Raw genomic sequence first — 16,743 nt, forward strand, 5'->3', positions numbered from 1 at the left:
TTTTCCCCGATGTTTTTTTACCCAGCGATGCTGGGCCGGCCCATTACCGCTTGCCTTCGAGCGCCAGCTTGGCTTAAGCGGCGCCTTGGCTTAAGCGGCGCTGAGGGCGCCGAAGAGGAGCCCGGAGGGCTCGATCCCGGCGAGGAACCCGACCTAAACCAAGCCGGCCCATCCCTTCCAGGAGGCTCCCTTCGTTTTTCTCCGATTCCCGCAACGCGGAACCGACCCTGTCGGTCGCGTAAAACTCATCAAAACCCGGGGAGTCGCGCGCGACACGGACTTCGACCGGTCCGCGCCCACCCAACGCAGGCGCGCATGGCCCACGGGCCAGCCACAGCAGCCGCTTTCCAAGACGCTTCCTCGCCCACCCTCCTCCTCCGTTTCCATTGGGTCGGGACCCGGGTCATGGCAGCAGTTGCGCACCTGCGCCTCGCAAAGAATACAGTGCCGACTAGTAGAATTGGACCGAACGGAACCCCCCCTCAGATCTGAGACACCACCGGCTTCCTCCCTCCCCCTCCCTCGTCCTCGCTCCCGCCCCTCCCTCACGCTGGCGAACCTCCTCCTGGAAGCTCCGGGAGGGGGCCGCTCCGGGGCGATGTGGCTCTTCGACCGCCTGCCCCCCATGGACCACCTCCGCTCCGAGAAGATGTGCCTCGTGCAGCTCATTTTCCCCGCCGAGAGCGCGCGCCTCGCCGTCACCTACCTCGGCGAGCTCGGCCTCCTCCAGTTCAAGGACGTGAGTGCCTCTCTACCTCGTCTCCCCCCTCCCCCCCTCCCCCCTCGCGGATCTGCCTGATCCAGCCTCGTGCGTCGTGATCTCTGACCCGCTCGCTCGCGTGCGCGGCACTCTCCGCGCCCTCGGATCTAGCTTTCGCTTGTGCTTGGGTAGGACGGCTAGCGTTTGATCCCGGTGCCATTGGACCGCGAGGCTTAGCGCGCGTCTCGTTTGAGCTGCTTTGGACCAACTGCCTTCATTGTTTAGTGGGTGTAAGGTGCTGTTCTCGACCAGGGGCCGCAGCCTGCGCTGTCCCACTGTGGCACAGGCTTCACAGGGCTTAGACGTCGACGATAACCGCGGATGAATGTGGTAGAGGAAATTCGTATTGTACGAATATGTTTTTGGTGTGTTTTTAGCTTGCTTTGATCCCACTTGGCATCTATGCTGTCGTCGAGTCCAAATTACCTAAACCAATAGCCACTCTTCATCATGAGCCAATTTATACGAATAGATTGTTAAGGAGGGTGATTTGCCGTTTGTTTGTTGTACCATTCATGGATATGTGTTGCAATTTGTCAAGTTTTTATTGATTAGCTTGGCATAATGGAGCACTTTTGTAATGCTTAGTTTAGCTGCACAATGCATCCTTTCTAAGGACATGAAAATGAGTTGAAGTTTGGGCTTCGCTAATAACTTAATCATAGAGATGCTCCTAAGAACGTTAGGCAAACTGATCGCTGCTTGTTATTCAAATTCCTGATTAAGATAGTGGATTTTCCTGCTAATGTGATCATACGGTCTGATAGGTTCCTGTTTTCACCTATGAATCGCCATGCCACCATATGCACGCCATAGTCCTTAATGATGATACATATCCCCTACCGGGTGCTGCTGCATTCCATGACTGTCTGTCAGTGAGGAAATATGCACAAGAGAGGTTTGCGTGATGCATTTGGTGCCTTAGTCCCTCAGCACCTCCTTTTTGTTGTTTATTATCATGCGCAGGGTGGAAATAACCAAGTAGGTTGATTAATATCACACCAAAATATCCGTGGAATTGCGACTTTATGATTAGACGTGTGATTTTCATAGGACCAATTATCACATTGTGTATGTTAAAATGACATTTGTGGAAAAGAAATGAGAAGAAAAATAGGCTTCAGAAATAATAAAAACGCCATAAGAGTATATTCGACTACATATGACAAATTTGAGGCTATACTTTGGACTCCATAGAAAACTTTGTTAACTGTTTACTTTCAGATCTTAGTTTTTCTTTGTTCTATCTGCCAGAATCTACAATTGTTCAACTGCTGACCTTTTTATTATTCCACCCCTTCTTTTGCAGTTGAATGAGGATAAGAGTCCTTTTCAGCGTATATTCGTCAACCAGGTGATCTAATTTATATTATTCTCCATCTGATATTTATGTTGGTCACACCATATTGCACACATCTATTCTACTATGCAAATGCCAAAGCTAGTATAGAGTATGGATTGTTTCAATGTCACTCATCTACTTGTTGTTCTATGTGAAAAACGAGCCTACGGAAGCAGAGCCAAGCTGAATTTAATCTGATATGTTAAATTCATAAACTATTTGTTTCTGTTTGCCTTGATTTTTCAAAAAATATTGGAAAAGAAAGAAATACCTGAACAACTAGAATGTGATAAAAGGGATACATTGGGACTCTTCTTGGTAGATGGATTCAATATATTTGTTGCATTTGGTATTTGATACCGTAAGTATGTGATTTCCAACCATTTACCTAATGAAATATGTTAAGTCGCATCATATATCATTTCAATAAATGGTAAAAACGGTAGGGAACCTCCCAAATGCTTGCTTTTATATGCTTGCAACGTATGATGCGGTGATCATGGTATGGAACTTAATCGGACTGTTGCTTCCCTTACTGTGTGGCAGTGGATGCACACCAGCCCACCCCACCCCACCCCATCTGAAGCACAGAACTTCTGTTCAACAACTTCTTTATGTAGATTCATTATGATAAGCCTGTCGCAACTCTTCTGCAGGTAAAGCGATGTGCAGAGATGAATCGTAAGCTGAAGTTTTTCAGTGATCAGATCAACAAGGCAGGTGTTAAATCTTCTGTCCGGCCTGCACTACAACCAGAAATTGATTTGGAGGAGCTAGAGGTACTTCTTTTAGTTGGAGCTAGAGCTGCATTAGCACTGTCATTTTATCATAGCTATATAATTAATCCTCTTGGATTTCTATTATTTATGCAACAAGAAGTCATTTTGAGAGGAAATGCTTAGTTTGCTCTTAGGGAGTGTCAATAATTTCTCTCGCTGTTTCTGCAGGCAAAATTGGGTGAGCATGAGCATGAGCTGCTTGAGATGAATACTAATAGTGGGACACTACGGCAGACATACAATGAACTTCTTGAATTCAAACTGGTCTTGTCAAAGGTTGTATCTTGATTCTTGTGAAACATTGAATTCACTGTTCCATGTGTTTGAATCAACTGTTCCATGTGTTTACTCGTGACTATTAAGGTGTGAGATAAAAGATATACATTGGTCGTTAGTGTACTTGCAACACCTTCTATGGATATGCTGGTGTACTTTCTTCTTGAAAATATGGAAATTCGTGAAGAAATATGTTCTCTGTAGCTGATGACTGGGCACTTGATCCAGTTTATTAAACTATGGAGTGTAATATTGGTTGTTAATCATAAATCCCTACTGCAATTGTTATACATCTCGGTCAAATATTAACCATGCTTTAAGTAACATATCTATTCCTTTTTCTGTTGTTTTCCATGCTTTCTCAAATAACTTCTTGCAGGCAGGTAGCATCCTTGCTGCTTCTCAAAATCATGCAACTCCAGCTGACCATGAGCTAGATGAACATATATATGACAAGGAAGTGGATGACGGAAATGGCTATTTGCTTGAACAGGTGTTGTCATAGTTCTTATTCTTGAAGTTAATACTGTTCTGTTCTTCCATTAAATTGTAACACAAAATGTTCTCAGGGAATACATCAAGGGGCCTCGGAATCTGGTGTTAGGTTTGTTAGTGGGATAATATTGAAGTCCAAGGCATTGGCTTTTGAGAGGATGCTTTTCCGAACTACAAGGGGAAATATGTTTTTCAATGAGGCATCTGCAGGGGAACCTGTTATGGATCCCAGTTCTGGTGAAGAGGTCTGTCATTGTGGTTTGCTGTTCCTAATTCTTGTGTATATCGAGTAGCTGCCATAAATTATTTACTGGTTGTGATAGCTGCCATAAATTATTTACTGGTTGTGATAGCTTCTCTTTGTTTTCTATCTCCAACCAGGTTTACAGCCCTAATTTATGCAGTGTAATACTGAAATGAACCTTGAAACCTTGAAAGTTTTTCAACACTATTTTAACACCTGAGTTGCACTCTAACAGGTAGAGAAGACTGTTTTTGTAGTTTTCTTTTCGGGGGAGCAGGCTAAAGCAAAAATATTGAGGATTTGTGCTTCATTTGGAGCAAATTGCTACCCTGTTCCTGAGGAGATTGTCAAGCAGAGACAAATTTTTCGTGAGGTATTTTAATTTCATCTATTGGAGAAGCACCTTTTTCTAGCAGCAACAATTACTCCATTCTTCTGTACATGTAGCTTTCTGTGAGTATAAGTTCAGTTTTTAGCAGCCTCCCTGTCATTTTGTTTTCTGTTGAAGTGCATGAGTGCCATCCTGATGTAACGCTGTATACTCTGTACTGAAGTACTTTAAGTTCTGACTTCTATAATATTTGTGGCAGGTATCATCACGCCTCTCCGATCTAGAAGTCACCTTGGATGCTGGAACCCAACACAGAAACAAAGCACTCGAGTCAGTAGGGTCCCAATTATGGAGGTGGATACTCATGGTAATCAAGTAATAGCAATTCTCATTTTGTCTTCAAATTGCTACCTTAAAAAATTGTGTTCCGCATTTGTGATAGTACCAAGTAATTTTTATTTCTCACCTGTGTATTCTTTTTAGGTAAAAAAAGAGAAAGCTGTTTATGATACACTAAACATGCTGAACTTTGATGTGACAAAGAAATGCCTTGTTGGAGAAGGATGGTGTCCAATATTTGCTAAATCTCAGGTCAGAAATGCAAAGCTTATTGTGCTCATTTTTCAAATTTAGGACAGACGTCTTACTTCTAAGTTGTGTTTCAGATTGAGGATGTTTTGCAGCGTGCAACTCTTCACAGCAACTCACAAGTTGGAATAATATTTCATGAGATGGACACTATTGACTCACCACCTACATACTTCCGAACTGATAAATTTACAAATGCTTTCCAGGAGATCGTTGATGCATATGGGTATGTATCTTGGTGCAAGCATTAGCCTGAATAAATGGTTTTATTTGTTACATTTGTGCCCTTTGGGTAGTCGTGGAAAAACCAAGTAAATATGGAATATTATGTTTTAAATGAAATTTCTATCCTATGTGTAGGGGCAAAGTAGTTGGAGAGATCATGTTGTAGTTAGCTACTCGTTCCAGCAAATTTGTTCTGCTATTAATTTTCAAGGGTTTGTGTTTGGGATCAAGGGGTAGTGAGCAAGAGCATGTTACATTGTTAGGTGACAGTTGATTTAATTCCAAGACCTAAGAGGAGTTTGTTCAAGAGTTGGATTAGCTTTGCTTGTTTAACGTTCGCTGCAGCTGTTCTTTTTTGTTGTTGTTGTTGTTAATTGTGGCCATGCAAGATTGGTTGCTTCATAAGACGTTTGAGGTTATTGGCATCTAAACTCGATGTGATTGCTTTGTTTTGGAATGTTTTGTTACCAGATTATCGTTTACTATTCTCTGATCAAAGAGTAGCCCATGTTGTAATATATTTGCCATGAATTGATCACAAATATGTATTGTTGCAGTGTTGGTCGATATGAAGAAATTAATCCAGCTGTATATTCTGTTATCACGTTCCCATTTCTGTTTGCTGTTATGTTTGGAGATTGGGGTCATGGAATATGTCTGTTACTTGGAGCTTTGTTTCTTATACTTCGTGAGAAGAAACTTTCCTCTCAGGTACTCTGAGCTCAACTTGGACCTTTTATTTTCTTCCTTTTTTGATAATGGCCATTGCATGCAATCTTTAAAGTGTGATTTTACTGGAGTGCAGTTCATAGATTGCACATATGTTACTTTCTACTGCTTTAGATAGTGCAGTTATAACTTGACTATTGATATGTGCACCTAGTTCCACTCTTCTAGCATACCTCTTTTTGTTCTTTTTTTCTATTTTTGCTCCCTACCTTCAGATTTTGGTTCACTATTCTCTATGGCAATATTCGCATATGCTAAGAAAAACATGTATAGTTATTTCATGACTTAGCTGGGTATGATGCTTAACTTATATTAGTAAAATCCAAATAGGTTGTACCCCAACATCTCTAGGACAAGGTTTGATCACCTCAAAGAACATTAGAAGTTCTTTTTTTAGCATCAATATCAACCTAGATGGAGGTAGAGGCGCGTGGAACCTATGGTGTCTGTAGGAGTGCATTTGCAAAAATTGTGGAGAGCCCATTTAGTTATGGCATTTTGCATAGTTATCCATAAAATCCCTCAATCTAGATGGAATCCAATATCTCTGTAGGCTAGGACCACATTGAAAAACTGTTTCTGTCCCCACTTGTGCCTACCGTCTTAAACCATTATCAAACAATGTGCTTGTGAGTATCTTCTACAGATATATTGCTGGGAAGGTATTACTCCCTCTGTAAAGAAATATAAGATCGTTTAGATCACTAATACGGAGGGAGCGGTTCTTTATAACTTTGCAGTTTATCAGTTTTTTCTTTTGCAAATTGCCTGCACTGAAATCAAGCTGTTCTCCTAAGCTGTGGTCCATTGATTATCGCAGAAGCTTGATAGCTTTACGGAGATGGCATTTGGTGGGCGTTATGTGATTCTTCTGATGGCGTTGTTCTCAATATACTGTGGGCTCATATACAACGAATTCTTTTCTGTTCCATTCCATATCTTTGGCAAATCTGCATATGCGTGTCGGGAAAATTCCTGCAGGTATTGACTTTACCATTTTGATAGTTATCTGAATGTGCTGTTATGATGGGAATTTGAAATTATAACCCCAGTTAATTATCTAAATCGAGCTCAAGTTATTTTTGGTAGTTCATTCTGCTTTGAGCATGCTGCAAATTCTGTTTAATTTGCTACTCCCTCCGTAAACTAATATAAGAGTGTTTAGATAACTATTTTAGTGATCTAAACGCTCTTATCGCAAATTTCTTGAGTATATTCCATGTGTCTAGGCATTTTGGGCAATGAGTAGCTCTATCTCCCCTCCACTTGCAAAATAAGGAATACATAAGCCCTGAGAGTATAGACACAGATTTATTTTTGAGACAATGGGACTATATGCAACTATAAATACACGCAGCTGTTCCGTCTTGATATAAGGATCTCTATTTCTTAAGGTAATATGCATCCATGACAAAATGATTTAGCTTCGCAAATTATCTAGACTGGTTAAAACACCTTGTGGTTCTCGGCTTGCAAGGTACTCCCTCCGTCCCAAAATAAGTGACTCAACTTTGTACTACAAACTTGAGTCACTTATTTTGGGATGGAGGGAGTAGTACTACATAATAGCTATTTTTGTTAAGGGTGCATATGAGATATGACTATCAATTTGGTTATTTCTGTTTTCTATTTGTTGTTACTTCCTTAACACTGGACCCTCTTTAGTTATAGCCTGTAACCAGATAGCAAGTTTATCTCATAAGATTTAACACCCTACCTGTGTGTTTCAGTGATGCATATACTGCTGGTCTCGTAAAAGTTCGTGATCCCTACCCTTTTGGAGTGGACCCAAGTTGGCGTGGAAGTCGATCTGAGTTACCCTTTCTAAATTCTTTGAAGATGAAGATGTCCATACTGATGGGTGTCTCCCAGATGAACTTAGGAATTTTATTGAGTTATTTTGATGCAAAGTTCCATAAAAATGCCCTAGACATCAGGTATTATATATTTTTCTCGCGTCTTTCCTTCTTTGGATGCAAGCAAATCAGAGAATGAAAAGGGCAATAGATTTAACAATGTGGGTTCCTCAGGTACCAATTCATACCGCAGCTGATTTTTCTGAATAGCCTCTTTGGTTACTTATCACTCCTGATTCTCATTAAGTGGTGCACGGGATCTAAAGCCGATCTGTATCACGTGATGATATATATGTTCCTTGACCCTGCTGGAGATCTTGGAGAGAATCAACTTTTTTGGGGACAGAAGGAACTCCAGGTACTGTAACCTTCTAATAAAACTAATGAAAGCCTTCATTGTATGTTCTTTTTCATGCCTATTTACCAGTTTCCCCCTTCCAGATACTTTTGTTGCTTCTGGCCCTAGTAGCTGTTCCATGGATGCTCTTCCCAAAGCCTTTCATTCTAAAGAAACTTCATAAGGAGGTATGTTATGAATAAACTTGACTCTTGAAGAAAAACAATTGCACTCCTTTTTGAGATAGATTTTTGGTGCTGTACCTGTGTTGGTGTGTCATAATGCTTAAATTAATAAACCACAAGCTTAGTCCATAGCCTCTACAGCCTTATGCTCTATATTGACAGAGTTGTGCTTGTATAGTTAAATCCAGTAGTGCAAGAGTTAAGAATACCATTGGTAAATTTCAGAGAGTGAAACCTAGAAGAGGTGCCTCTTAAGCTATATTGCTAACTTGGTTCTTGTTATCACTAGTTTTTATGCTGCATCCTGGAGATCTTTCTTTGTTTTCTACTCCCTTCGTTCCTAAATATAAGCCATTTTAGAGATTCCAATGCGGACTACATATGGAGCAAAATGAGTGAATCTACACTCTAAAATATGTCTATACATCCATATGTAGTCCATGTTGAAATTGCTTATATTTAGAAACGGAGGGAGTATATGCCATCAGTGTTGTTAGGTTAATGAGTTTAGGTTATGAGTGAGTAAGCAAAAATCCTAGATTATGTTTGCTATATCTAGTGGATTGCTAAATCTTCGTACCTGGATGTAGAGATTTCAAGGTCACAGCTATCGCTTCCTTGGGACATCTGAAATGGATCCAGATTCTGAACCGGACTCTGCCCGTTCACGTCATGATGATTTCAATTTTGGTGAAGTTTTTGTGCATCAAATGATACACTCCATCGAGTTTGTTCTTGGGGCTGTCTCAAATACTGCATCATACCTTCGACTTTGGGCCTTGAGGTTTGCCTCTTGTGATTTTTTGTTGCAAATTTTCATCTGTTGGTTCTTTCCATGACTTGATGTACTGTTATTTAACTTCAGCTTGGCACATTCTGAGCTATCAACAGTCTTCTACGAGAAGTTGCTGCTATTTGCATGGGGGTAAGATTCGATCCTTTTCTCCTCTTTGGGCGTAACTTTTCTATTCTTATGGCGGTGTTTGTCTTCTCATTTGACTGCCATGAAATGCATGATCTCAGAAATGATATCATCTACTGCAGTTTCTTACTTGAACTATTTACTGTATTATTGACAGGTATGACAGCCTCATCTTTAAGTTAGTGGGGCTCATAGTTTTTGCTTTTGCTACTGCCTTCATATTGCTCGGGATGGAATCGTTAAGTGCCTTTCTTCATGCATTGCGTCTACACTGGGTCGAGTTCATGAACAAGTTCTATCACGGGGATGGCTACAAATTCAAACCATTCTCATTTGCTACGCTAGCAGACGACGAAGAATGATATGCATACAAATTTCGGCACGTTGAAGAGATTAAACTTGTCTCTTGAAATTTTTGGAGCACTGGTGTGGAATTTCATGAGACAGATGGGTTTTCCCCAATACACATCATTTTGTCAGGTCGCGGGACTTCTTCTTAACGCCGCGCAGGGGAAGGAGATTTTGTAATTTTACGGCAATATTGTAGAGGGCGGGCTTGTCGTACAGTGCCTCCTGCGGAGAGGCAGATTATAGTAGCTAACAAAGAAGATAGAAAATGTAGATTTGATCTGTCTACCTTTAGCCGTCACATTTTGTCACTTGGTAGAAATGAGAAAACCCCACCTTGTCATTACTGTGTCCAGACTGTAAGGCGTGAATTCTTTTAACTATAATATCTGTCCATTTAAATAATCATACGAGTATTTTTTCTTGTGCCGATCGTCGTTTATCTACTTGTACTATGAAAATCGACTCGTCATGAATGTTCCTTTGATGGCTTGAATTCATGCCTTGCATATGCAATTCATATGTTGTATAAAAAAACATGCACACATTTTTTTGTGGTTCACCAACGGTCGTGCTTTGTATCATTTCTTTGGCACTTACACAGGATATGTTCTACGTGTATGGCTTTCTTGATAGGAGTATTTTAAAATGCTTTGCAAAATGAGGGGCAGATACGTGATGTCTGTGCCAACTCGTCCAGTATTTCTGTTGCACAAGCTGGCAATTCATTAGGCGCAAACAATCTCATACTCATTTTTGTTTATTATTTTAGGGAATGATCATAGATTTTTTTTTAGTGGACGGGAATCACCGTAGATAGTTTTTTCTGGGCCATCACTCTTATCTCCCATGGTTTTTTTTTGAGAAATTCTTATCTCCCATGTGTTGTTCCCTTGCAGTTGTAGCTGCAGAGTTAACATCCATGGCCCATGATGAACTGAGCGCTTTGGCTGCCTGATGGGAGAAATTGTTCGCCTGCAGTTTTAACCACGTGTTGTTGCATAAGATGAGTGCGACATTATTTTGCATAAAGGTAAAAAAAAACTATACATATCAGCTTAGGAACGATCAGCGACACCAATCAGCCAAACAAAGTTGATTTGAGGGGGACGCGATCAGCTCCCCTTCCAGACATGGCAAAGAGAGGTTTACAACTCAGTTGGCTTGCATGTTGCATCACAAGTCGATGTCTGTTTGGCGAGCCTTACACCCCGGAGCGGGCGCAAGAAACACCGCACAACTATAAGTTAATACCCAGTTGTAATATATTTATGCTTCCTAATACAAATATCTGAAACAAAAGATTGCCAAACTACCAACGGCTGAATTATTCTGAATGTACAGATAAAAACAAGCACTAAACCATAATAGGTGAATCTATTCTCTCGGAAGCAATTTACATCTTGGAGGCAGCCATCACAACCAACTGTTAAGCACCCTTCCAGGTGCTTTAGTTTCCAGCCAATGATCATCATGAACCTAATGTTGGGGCGGCTTCCTTAACAGATAGATAACCACTGCAGCAAGCAAAACAAGTGGTGTCAGATGAAAGAGAGTAGAGTTGCGTTTTGTGCAAACTATTATAGAGTATTTCAGAGTTGCAGATTTAACAAGCCCGCTATTGTAAAAACTCCAATGTAGGTTGAACAATTTCACATAACCATACTGAAACCCAGCCTTGGTGAAGTCTCAAATAGCTAGGTGCAAGACAGGCGGGCCATGTTTCTCAAGTATGGTAGCTAGGGATTCTCATACAATTCGAGCCATCAAAGAAAAACATTCTAGAGATTCTAGTGGTTGCACATACCATAAGAGTCAACCCTTAATTCAAGAGATTTGAGATACAACAGTGTATTCAACTGTTTTGATGTCAAAGAATAACTATATCTTAAGTTATGCGATGAATTTGTTCAAAATGCTGACAGTTTTGTGAAATTTACTGAAGAAAGAGGAAGCATGAAACATGCATAGCATCAAGAGAATCTGCTATGATTCAGCACAGATACGTATTTTTCATTCACTTGCTAAAAGGGCAGAAGATTCATGAAGAGGACTATACAAACCACTGAAAAGAAGAAGAGAAGGGGTACTAATTTTTAGGGCTGTCTAAGATTGTCTGAATTTGCCTCACATATAACATGCTTGTCAGTACAACAAAATTACCTCATGGAGCAATACCCATTGCCGAAAATTGCCTGATCTTCAGTTTCAGGTGTCCCCATTATGGTACTGATGATGTAAAGGGGAAGAGCGTCAGGAAAAGAATATGATGATTGAAGATTGCTATACAGAACTGTATCATGTTTAGCTTCAAAATCGAAGTATAGGGTTGTAATGGCAAGTGATGGTATGATAGGTTACCTGGGGTTGCATATAACCCATCCCTTGGGCGTAAGCTCCATGCTGAACCATCTAAAAGAATATGAGCAAGTCAGTTTCAAGCAACATTAGGAGCAAAGGAACCCAAGTTGCAAATACTAACCGCTTGGGCGTTTGAGCTAGTCGCACCACTATGAGCACCAATTATATCTTTCTTCACGGATCCTTCACCAGATTTTGAGGTCAATTTACTATCACCCTACAGGAAAGTAATAGACAAGAGAGTCGTTAATATTCAGTACATACTGTTCACATAAAGCACACAAGATAGAAACAGAAGCTTGCAAGGCCATAATGCAGTCCAACAAAATGAGTGGGAAGTATGTACCAACTTAAGTATTAGAGAGCAATCATGCAACCTTGCTTAGAAGTTAGAACTAGTTTATTGCTTGAAAGCTGGAACAGCCTTCATGAATGCAACTAAGTTTCTTTCACGGTATATGAAACTGGAAAGCATGCGGGTTTTATTCAGGTGTTCACGCGAGGAACTTGCAAGCTTCAAAGTACATAGGTCATGTGTATTTCACATCAAGTGACAACTATATACCTGATTAAAGGGACACAGCTCAAAGGATCTAACGCAGGTTATGTGGCCTAAGTAGGCAGGATCTAACCCTTTTGTGGTTATGTTTAAACTAGGACTTAGAGGAAACTGCATTTTGTTTTGCATTGGTATGAAACGTATCAGCGAATCAATATCATGTATGTCGAATTGATTACAAGATCACATACCTCCATCTGCAATCACCGCGCCCGTCCAGAAAATTGCAAGGAAGACAGAGAAGAAGCGAGGTGAGATGATGACACAAAACAAGAGAATTATTGTCATTTGCAGCAAGTACTGACAGTGAGCAAGAGCCATGATTACATCTCTGTACTTTTGCAGGTAGATCTTGAGGGGGTCTACGTACTCCTCGAATCCGAGCGTGGCCATGGCCCAGAGCAGATCGTCCCCGTTGATGGTCTTGCGCTTCTCCTTCTGGCACTTGTCGCTGGCCCTACCAAACCAAACCAAACCACAGCGAAAAGTCACAACTCCGGCCACCCAAGACAAACAAAACCAGCCCGGCCGAGTTCGTTCGAGGCCGAGGTTCGAAGGCCAGGTGGCATGATGACGGTGGCAGCGAGCAGCTAGCGGCGGGCAACTCACTCGCTGGTGACGAAGGAGATGAACTCGGAGACGCACTCCTGGAGGGTCTCCTTGGCGTCCTTGGCGATCTTGCCGTTGGCCGGCACGGCCTTCTTCATGATGCGGCTGATGTTGGCGATGGGGAGGAAGCGGTCCTGCTCCCTGACCCCGCCGCCGCCCCGGGGGCTCCCGCTGTCGTCGTCGGCCATCCCGCGCCCCGAAACCCTAGATCCATCGCGAGCAAATCAGGACACGGATCCACGGCGCGCGATCGAGAGGGGATGGGAGGGTAGGGATCGAAATCAAACGCACCTTATAAAAAACGCGCGCGCGGGGGGGGAGGAGCGGAGGGGAGAGAAGGGAGGGGGGAGGAGGAGACGGTGGTTGGCGCTGCGAGGAGGGGTGGGGAATGCGAGATCGGACGCTGGAGAAGGCGACGCGGCCCGGGCCGGTGCGATGGGGAAGACGACGGATCCGGGCCGTTCGTCGGTCGGGAAGAGAGAGAAGAGAGGAGGCTGCGGGTGGGGCCTCACCCTGCCGGTGGACCCCGTGGGGTTAAAAGTGCCGTGGTGAGCTTCTTCTAGCACCATGTTAGATGGGCTTCTTTCGTTGAGGGATGTTCGGAGGGCTTTTTGGGGGCTCTGTTCTCGAAACAAAAAGAAGCTGCTTGGGCTTCACCACGAATTTTCATCTAATCTAAAAAAAATACCCCTAAAAATCACCCATCGAAAAGCCTAATATAAAAAAATTGATTCGCAAAAAATATCTAAAAACCATAAAATTTCTAAAAAAAAATTGCAGGATCTATCTTCGTTTTTTAACACAATTTCCTATTGCAAACTATGTCAATCATCAAATAATGTATACATCATCCACAAGTTAATTTTATGAATAGCAAAACCAATTATTTCATGCACTACTTTGGCAATGCTTGAACTGGATGTTCCGAATCGATCATCAAATCTACAGTCTGCCTAAATTGCTGCTCTCAATCGCCATCACCAAATCCTGCAGCTACGCTATAGGCTTCAGCGATAGCAGCTTCAGAACAAAGGAGCACGCACCTCCATTCTATCTTCTTTAGGCAGCTACGCTATAGGCTTCAGCGATAGCAGCTTCAGAACAAAGGAGCACGCACCTCCATTCTATCTTCTTTAGGCTGCTCAACACGGCGAAATACACAGACACCTTCCCACATTAGGTTGAGATTTGGTGCATGGGACCTTGTTTGTTTGGGCTCCAGCTTCTACAGAATCAGCTGCGGATTCCTGTGCTGGCAAACCCAAATCAGATTTTGGCTAACTAATCAAAAGCTGATTCAAAACAACTGTTTGTTTCAGATATAGCTTTGAATCCGGTCCCTAAAGCTGAAACAAACACGGCCAAATTCTACATACACAACCAATGCCCAGGGCAATTTCAGGACAAGGGAAATTCATCTCAAACTGGGGAACAAAACTCATAACAGTAGCACTTTCCCATAACAGGAGCAAAATGTGACAAGGCATAGTTTTCACCAACACGATCATAAGTTATCAACTTAAAAGTGCTGTAAACACAAAGGTACCATCCTCCTTCAACATCTAAAGGCCCGACATACTGTCTACTCCATGCAACGGCAATCTAAGACCTGGGCTTCTCCTTCTTCTCTTTGAAGAGGGCAAGCAGAGAAACACCTGACACCTTGACGACCTTGAACCGGACACCGGGAATATCTCCCACAGCATGTCCCTTACGACCGAATCCAGCGATCAGCACCTCGTCCTGGACAACAGGTGAAAGACAAACTTAGTACCTACAGCAGAGCAAACATTTGAAAAGTACCATGATGGAGAACATACATTCTCCTCGATGAAGTTCAGGCAACCATCATTGGGAACGAAGGCGGCAATCTTCTTTCCATTCTTCACAAGCTGCACACGAGCACACTTACGGATGGCAGAGTTAGGCTGCTTGGCCTCAATACCACTGCAATAGAGTCATCATATATTAGCTTCACCCCATAAAAACAAGGGTAAGAAGAAAAACATATTGCCCATTTTTACATACATCTTCTCCAAAACAATGCCCTTGGCGTGAGATGACCCGGCGAAGGGTTTCTTCCACTCGTTACCCAAGTGGCTCTTCTTGTATGCCTTGTCAGCCCACCTCTGGTTCCTGCGGTGGGTCTTGAGCTTGCGCCCAGCTCCCATACCACGTGTCTTACTGCAATGCAAATAACTCACGGTTACCACAGCAAAAGCAAAACAACATAACAGACTCCTGGTCTGCATCACAACAGTTTGACATTGGATTCACTTAAAATCAGAAAGCTATATCTAGAAAATAAGGGCCACACTACATCGCAAATGTATTATTGCTAACGATTCAAAGAGAAACAGCCATCTAAAATGCTTAGTTGTGCACACACTTCCATATCATCTAAAATCTCCTAGTGCATGTTGAAGTAACTACTCAAAAAACATGGTTAAAAAGAACCAGATTTACTACTAAATCGGGATGATTTCTTATCGAAGTGTATGCTACCATGCATAACCTCCCAGATCCAAGTTTTGGACCAAGAAAATATGACTACACGGCAGCAACGAATTAATATCGCTTATGAATATGTTTAGTGCTGACGTTGTATAATCTGATCAGCACTTGACCGTCCATAAGCTAGACGCGCAGTGACAATCTGCCCGGTCTAATCTAACCAAAAGCTCACGCCATGCCTCTAAATCACGCGGTACAGAAGGCAGAAGACTGGCCATTCCAGATCGCTAACCTAGCCAAGAAGCAACCATGGAAAATCAACCGGAAGTGTGTGACGGCGAGCTTACCCCATGTTGGCGAAAGGGGTGGGAAGAACTCCGACGAGGCGGCGGCGGCGGCGGCGGCTGGGCTAGGGGGCGCGAGCTCGGAGCGGCGGCGGCGGCAATAGAGGGGAGGGATGAGGGCCAGCAGGCAAAGATATTTATATGTGCCAGCTTTGGTGGCTAGGGTTTTCTTGTGGGCTCGATGCTTTGAGATTCGTGATGGTCGATGCAGCTACGGTCCTGATGCGGAAGAGGTGAGGGATGCGGACGCTGGACCTGGTCTGCCACGTGGACATGTGGAAACCCTCTTGATGCTTAGACCCGCAAACTGATCTCGAACGTTGTCCTTTTGACATGATCTCGAACTTTTTTTTGATTCCGCAATCCTAAAGATCAACCACGCCCAAACTACAAAATCAAAAAAAAAAAAAAACCACGCCCGAACTACTGTTTGATGAAGACACATATAGCTATATGACCCTTTTCTGTGAGCCGTTTAGCCTTTGCAACAAATATTGGGTTAAGCTTAGATAGTAGCCCAGGCAGGGGCACCCCAATGACCATGGTTTTCTTTGTATTATGTGTATCAATAGTAAGGTCTAGTTTGGTAACACCGTTTTTCTTTTAAATCATATTATTTCAATACATGAGCAATAAATAAATACTTCAGTTACTAAAAATCATAGTAGCCAACATTTCTCGGTTTTTAAAAAAAGAGGTATGTGCCTCTTTTTTATATACCACAAAAAGACCACGATTTTAGATATACCATGAATTGTTAAACTACAGTATTTTTCGTCCAGACAATTTAAAGTATTGAATACCAAAATATTGTCAGAAACCATGGTATTCCTAAAAAACTACAACAATACTTTGCCCTCTCGTCTTCGCGCCGATGGTTTGGACTTTGGGCGAAATCCCCGCTCGGCTGGTCGAGGATGGCAGCGACGACGCCTGCGGGTGCCGTGTCCTCCTTGGGGCGCTGTCATGGTCGTGGTTGTGTCTCTCCTTGAGCGCCGG

General features: G+C 42.5%; 3 protein-coding genes across 3 annotated transcripts; 1 reads left to right on the top strand and 2 right to left on the bottom strand.

Annotated features, from left to right (window-relative positions):
• Nucleotides 1-410: 410 nt before the first annotated feature.
• On the top strand, nucleotides 411-9,847 carry LOC123079654 (V-type proton ATPase subunit a1). Its single transcript, XM_044502456.1, has 18 exons — nucleotides 411-739; nucleotides 2,070-2,114; nucleotides 2,759-2,881; nucleotides 3,050-3,157; nucleotides 3,537-3,650; nucleotides 3,727-3,897; nucleotides 4,132-4,269; nucleotides 4,487-4,594; nucleotides 4,711-4,818; nucleotides 4,893-5,041; nucleotides 5,598-5,751; nucleotides 6,590-6,750; nucleotides 7,500-7,706; nucleotides 7,800-7,983; nucleotides 8,067-8,150; nucleotides 8,738-8,931; nucleotides 9,013-9,072; nucleotides 9,227-9,847. The coding sequence occupies exons 1-18, from the start codon at nucleotides 599-601 to the stop codon at nucleotides 9,429-9,431; spliced, it is 2,454 nt and encodes an 817-aa protein (XP_044358391.1). The 5' UTR covers nucleotides 411-598; the 3' UTR covers nucleotides 9,432-9,847.
• A 651-nt stretch (nucleotides 9,848-10,498) lies between these two features.
• Nucleotides 10,499-13,527, bottom strand: LOC123079655 (nuclear transcription factor Y subunit B-2). Its single transcript, XM_044502457.1, has 8 exons — nucleotides 13,238-13,527; nucleotides 12,947-13,150; nucleotides 12,665-12,794; nucleotides 12,529-12,534; nucleotides 11,900-11,995; nucleotides 11,779-11,829; nucleotides 11,581-11,646; nucleotides 10,499-10,934 (listed from the first exon to the last, which is right to left on the bottom strand). The coding sequence occupies exons 1-7, from the start codon at nucleotides 13,513-13,515 to the stop codon at nucleotides 11,626-11,628; spliced, it is 786 nt and encodes a 261-aa protein (XP_044358392.1). The 5' UTR covers nucleotides 13,516-13,527; the 3' UTR covers nucleotides 10,499-10,934; nucleotides 11,581-11,625.
• An 853-nt stretch (nucleotides 13,528-14,380) lies between these two features.
• On the bottom strand, nucleotides 14,381-15,912 carry LOC123079656 (40S ribosomal protein S23). Its single transcript, XM_044502458.1, has 4 exons — nucleotides 15,748-15,912; nucleotides 14,975-15,130; nucleotides 14,767-14,893; nucleotides 14,381-14,689 (listed from the first exon to the last, which is right to left on the bottom strand). Exons 1-4 carry the CDS (start codon nucleotides 15,750-15,752, stop codon nucleotides 14,549-14,551), a joined length of 429 nt encoding a protein of 142 aa, XP_044358393.1. The 5' UTR covers nucleotides 15,753-15,912; the 3' UTR covers nucleotides 14,381-14,548.
• Between the last annotated feature and the right edge of the window lie 831 nt (nucleotides 15,913-16,743).

The sequence above is a fragment of the Triticum aestivum genome, chromosome 3D, assembly GCF_018294505.1.
Source record: "Triticum aestivum cultivar Chinese Spring chromosome 3D, IWGSC CS RefSeq v2.1, whole genome shotgun sequence".
Taxonomy (NCBI): Eukaryota; Viridiplantae; Streptophyta; class Magnoliopsida; order Poales; family Poaceae; genus Triticum; species Triticum aestivum.